At 37.0% G+C, this 6,000-nt stretch overlaps 1 protein-coding gene across 4 annotated transcripts in view; it reads right to left on the bottom strand.

Moving 5' to 3' along the window:
• Nucleotides 1–241: 241 nt before the first annotated feature.
• The window catches only part of tbc1d30 (TBC1 domain family, member 30), a 31,681-nt gene continuing 25,922 nt past the window's right edge, over nt 242–6,000 (bottom strand). For 3 of the 4 annotated variants that reach the window (XM_028451456.1, XM_028451458.1, XM_028451459.1), the window contains 3 exons: nt 4,174–4,398; nt 4,001–4,063; nt 242–1,755 (listed from right to left, as the gene is read on the bottom strand). In XM_028451456.1, coding sequence (XP_028307257.1) covers nt 767–1,755; nt 4,001–4,063; nt 4,174–4,398 — 1,277 coding nt within the window. In that variant the 3' untranslated portion in view covers nt 242–766. The remainder of the gene's footprint in view (nt 1,756–4,000; nt 4,064–4,173; nt 4,399–6,000) is intronic. The other variant, XM_028451457.1, reaches the window with a different exon arrangement.

Raw genomic sequence — 6,000 nt, 5'->3', positions numbered from 1 at the left:
TCCAAAAACTAAAAGCAATGACAAAGACACAAAAAACAAGATATAAATGTATAAATAATGACTCCGAAAACCCCAAAAGCAACAACAAAAACACACAAAATAGGAGGAAAATATGCAATGACAACAAAAACACACAAAATTAAAACAAAAAACTAGAAGAAAAAAAAAAAACAATATAATATACTTATATATATATTTTCACAAGTAGTTAAAAGATAAGATCAAAACATGACTCAGCAAGTCCATTTCTCGTCAAACTTACACACAGAATGAGTTTTTATTTATTATAGATCGGAAAAAAAGAACAAGTGCTTCAGGATATCATAGAAATCATTCACAGGTGTTTTTTTTTTTTAGCAGTCAGAGTTATAGACGGTTCAGCTTCAGGCTATGGATGGCTATTGTGCAAAGTTATGGGGAGAAAATACACATTATCAGTCAACGTGATCTCTATAGTGGGAGGAAATGTGTCGGGAAAGAGACGCTCGGAAAGACTCCGCCTCCAACCTGCCATTGAAGAACTTTTCTTCTGCGTAGGCCACTTTAAAGGGCTTCATATCATCCCAAATTCATCTGATTTGTTTCAAAACACTGAGAAATCAAACGTGAGCTACTTTCTTCTTGAAACAGGACGAGGGGAAACGTCGTAGGAGGCAACGTGGCGTAGGTGCACCATCGTGGAGTTTCCAGCATCACTCCCGTGTAATTCTATTTGAGTAATATGTTACGGTTTCATTTATTATAGCATCAGTTCCGTTAGCCGCCATCAGCGCGCACCCGTGACATTGCTCCGGTTCAGCTGAGGGAAGAGGACCGTGGGCGTTCTGGCCGTGGGACCGTACAGACCCAGGTTCCTCGCCGCCGTAGATTTACGCGGCTGCTTAACGCAAGGAAACGGAGAGAACACCTGCTGTTTGGGTGTGGAGGTGGCTGATGGGGGCGTGGCTATGAGGGATCTGGTGGAGGAAGAGATGGAGGAGAGGGACGGGGTGGAGGGCGAGCAGGTTTTATAAAAGGTGGAGGAAGGTGGAGAAGATAAGTCGGAGACTGACGAAGAGGATGGGAGGAAGGATGGTGGCGGAGGAGTGTTGGAAGAAGTCTGCGTGGGAGAAGGTGAGCGAGGCGGAGATGGAGGTTGAGGGATGAAGGACGTGGATGGAGATAAACGTGCATCGATGGAGGTGTTCTGGTCTGGATTTGATTGTTTGGAGACTTTGGTTCTGCTTGATGAAGGTGGTGGAGGGAGTAGAGGGACTGGAGCTACTGGGTCACACTCAGGCGAGGGTCGGGCCTGGACCTCCAAAGACTCCATCTGCAACACCACCTCCAAAATCTCCACCTCTGTCGCCTCGTCCGTAACGGAACAATCCGGGGATGGAGGCACGGAGGAGCTACTTTCTTCTTTCTGCTCATGCTCTCCATTCTCCTCAGTCTTCATCACCACCTCCTGCTCCTCCTCCTCTTCCTCACTCCCCATCACTGACTCTCCTTTCTCCTCATCTTCCCGTTCCTCCGAATCACCAAATCCCAGCTGAGCTCGAGCCCGGGCGACGTTCCTGCGATGCTGACGGACGTGAGCGCGCCACGGAGAGCCTGGAGATACTGAGCTGATGGAGGAGGAGCCCTGACCCCGGGTCAGAGGTGGGGGGCCGGTCCCGGGTCCTCTGTGTGATCTGCGTCCCAACAGGAGGTGGTTGATGACAGAGCTGGACGGGTTAAGCTGGGAGGGCAACACCCGTGTGGCGGGACATTTATCTGGAGGGTGTAAACAAACACAATCAAACATTAACGCAGGTGTTTTTAGGGGAAACTGAGCATCAACACCACGTGAAACCACAGCAGATTAGTCCCATTACCAGGATTTAGTCTTGTCCCAGGAGGAGGTTTGTGTGGTTAGTTTGTTTCTAATGGGGTTAGAAAGGGGCGGAGCATTTACAGTACATGTCTACATGAACTTAAGCTCAGGATAATTCAATATACCCAGATATAAATGTACGCATCCTCTGGAAGCCCATTTCCACCTGTAAAAAAATTATAAATGAATAAAATAATAATTAAAAAAAAATTCTTACGTCATAATTTTGAGATACTGAGTGACTTAGTATCTCATAATTATGACTTAAGATTTAAAAAACATTTTCTTATTAGCACCTTAAATGTACATATTTTTTTAATTCTTAAGTCATAATTATGAGATACTTAGTGATTTCAGATTTTTTTATTATCATTTTATTTATTTACACCTTAAATGTACGGAATTTTTAAAAAAAATTCTTAAGTCATAATTATGAGATACTTAGTGATTTCAGATTTTTTATTATTATTATTTTATTTATTTATCTTTTTTTTTACTGGTGGAAATGGCCTTTCATACCATAGCATCCATTCAAAATTTTACAATTAAAAAAAAAATACATTTCTACAAAAATTCTGGGCTTTTTTTTAAACTGGAAACTTTCCATGTGAATTAATAAGACATTTTTTAAATTAAAAGTTGACCCCTAACAGGGATGTTAAATATAGTTGGGAACTTAAATAAATAATTTCCATAGAAAGTCTATATTTTTGAATATACCCAAAAATTCCCGAGCTTACGTCGCCATGGAAATTGACATTGCTGATTAGCAACCCTAGTTCCTAGGTTGGTTTTTAAAGATTGCACACATATCTATATTAGTTAATTTTTAAAAACCTTCTGGCCTTAGATATAGCAAGAAACGGTTTTAAAACAGTGGCTTTGTTTAAATTTCAACATTCCAGGTTTAAAAAAAAAGGTTTAAAACTAGAAATAAAATCAAACTGATTAGCTGCTATTTGAACAATAACCAGCAGAGGGCGCCAAACTGAGGTTTATTTATAGTAATAATACATTTGTCACACCAGCACATGTAAAGACATTTTTACCATTTCATCAAATTCTATAGTTTCAGCATGAAAACAGATCAAAGTAAGAGATATTTTCTGATATATATTATGGAACATTTGGATTATAAAATCATGGTTTCTGCATAGATTATGCAAATTTAGTGTCATGTTTTTCTTAATCGTTGATGAGAAAAAATCAAACCTGTAGAGGAGACCCTTAAAAAATAAAACCCACCACCAGCTGCACCAGGGTGGGACCAAGCAACACCCGTAAAAAGTCATTAGCAGCAGTGTGAGAATCCAAAGAGTTGGAGTTTTGTTAATAACTTTAAATTAAAGAAACAAAAAGAGCAACTATTAACATTCCTGAGTTCTATTAGCAGATTTCCAGTATGTTATTATTTCCCTCGAAAGCTCTAATGTTTAATTTTTTTATTTATACACATGCAGTCATGGAGGAAAGTTATAGAATTTGTTAGGAATTTTTCTAGAAATGACACCATTTCTCCCAGAAATAGTTGCAATTACCAATGTTTCTGGTATAAACATGTTTATTTTCTTTACGTGCATTGAAAAAAACACTAAAATGCAGAAGAAAAAAGCCAAAATTTACATAAAAGAAGAGAAAAATCTACAAAAGAATGTAATGTATATCCTTCATTCTAACTATCCTGTGTTGCATGTTCATATTTTTCCACATTTTTTTCCAGAACCTGTTACTTACCACAGGTGAGTTTACACGAGCATCACATGCTTGAATTAAAATAATTTATCCACAGATTTGTAAGGGTGCAAACAAATTTGTCCGGTCCAGTTTTTTAAAATTTTGTGTGAAATTATGTACATTTTTGCTTTTTTCTTCTGCTTTTTTGTGTTTTTTTCAATACACATAAAGAAAATAAACATGTTTTTACCAAAAACATTTGTAAATGCAAACATTTCTGGGAAACTTCCAGAGGTTTTAATACTTTGTCTTCACTATAGTGATATTAACATGAACATTACTTTTAAAATGAATTTAATTTGACTGGAAATCTACGTCAGAACCCCACAGGAAATCCCTGGTTAGTGGTTTTTAGATTCAAACCCAGTAGAAAAGCTTAGAGTTTGATCCCAGTTTGATTATCACATGTACCGTCGGTAGCGCTCTGTTTACTGGATACTTCCTCAGGACTGGTGGCCACCTCTGGTTCAAGTTCTGTAGGTCACACCACGTATCAACGGGAGTCGGTGCGTCTCATCATGACTTAATAGTGATTTAATATCATAATAATGTTAATAAATCACACGTGTGACGCTGAAACCGACCTGTGCGTATGTAGAGCTGCATGGCCTGCTGCTGCTGCCTCCTCTTGATTCTAGCGTACTGCTTCTTCAGGGCGTAGATGTCGGTGCTCATTCTCTCCATCATCATGCTGTTGATGGCGGCCTGGTGGTCGGCCCTCGCGCTGACCCCCCCGGCCCCGCCTCCTCCTCCGGAACCCACAGCACCGGGGCTCAGCTCGGCCATGTTTCCCTGCTCTGCTCGCTGCTCTGGACCAAAGAAATTTAAAAAACGCACACGATTGGATGGAGGAAAAATACAAAAATTAAAAATACACAAAATGAAAACAAAAACACAGCAACAAAATCACAGAAAACAACTAAAAAAAACATACACAATGACAGAAAATACACAAAATTACGCCAAAACACACACACTATGACCACAAAATTAGACATAATGACAACAAAGATATAGAAAACAACAAAAAACTTACACAAAATGAATCCTAAAAACACACAAAACAATTACAAAAATACACAGTGATTAAAAAAACAGAAAATACACAAAATGACTCCAAAAACACATAGTACAACCACAAAATTAAACATAATGACAACAAAGATATAAAAAAACAGCAATAAAAATAACAGACAAAGAAAACCATGCAAAAAAACCTGAAGATTCACAAAATTACTCGAAAAAACACACAGTACGACCACAAAATTACACATACCAACAACAATGATAGAGAAAACAACAACACACTCAAAATGACTCCAAAAACACACAATAAAAAAAGTGATAAGGGAAAAACATGCAAAAAACCACAAAAAAAACCCCAGAAAGTACACACAATACGACCACAAAATTACACATAGTGACAACAAAAATATATAGAACAACAAACGTACACAAAATTACTCAAAAAACAATAACAAAATAACACAGTAATAATGAAAAACATGCAAAAAAACCAAAACACAATACGACCATAAAATGACACATAATAACAACAATGATATAGAAAACAACAATGTACACAAACTTACTACAAAAAACACACAAGTCAAAAATACAAAAAACAACAACAACAAAACCATAGAAAAGAACAAAAACAAACCAAATACACAAAATGACAACAAAAAATGCAAATACACAAAATATCTACAAAAAAACCCCACAAGACAATAAAAACACAGAAAATGACAGAAAATACACAAAGTAAAATTGCTCATGTCAGAAAAAACATTATGTGACTTTGACACATATTTACATGTTAAACAGGGAGTGGAAATATTAAGTATAAGAATCTAATTTCAGAGATGGAAGCAATCAGAGATGAAGGATTTCAGAGAAACACATTTTTAAGCTTCTTTTCACTTGTTTGTGCTTTAATCAAGGTCAGCAGAGCAGGAAAAGGCTCCACAGGGGGATGGGGGGGTTCTAAAGCCCCCAGACTCCAGATTTTCACTTATACAACATGAAACAGTTTTCAGTAGCACAAAAAAAAACATGCAAAAGTGAATATTAAAATACTCGATTTGAAAAACTACCACTTCTGTGATTTGACTTGGAATAATAAAAAAAACATCCTGTGGGAAAATTTTTCCTGTTTACCGACAGAAAATAATCAATAAAAATATTAACAGTGACACATTCTGTCCTTTCAAAATAAACCTCCAGAAGCAAACTTATGGAAACCAGCACATCTGACCTGCATTCATCCTCAAACTGGACGTATTTCTTAGAATTTTAATGTTTTTTTATTAAATCAAAAGTTACATTTATTTTTATTCTATTTCTATAGTTTAAATAAAATGTAATAAAAACAAGCAATAAAAGTATATGTTGTAAGTACAGTATATTCA

The sequence above is a fragment of the Gouania willdenowi genome, chromosome 6 (genome assembly GCF_900634775.1).
Source record: "Gouania willdenowi chromosome 6, fGouWil2.1, whole genome shotgun sequence".
Lineage (NCBI taxonomy): Eukaryota > Metazoa > Chordata > Actinopteri > Blenniiformes > Gobiesocidae > Gouania > Gouania willdenowi.
Note: the sequence above shows the minus strand (reverse complement) of the source record. Positions and strands in the feature narration are given on the sequence as shown.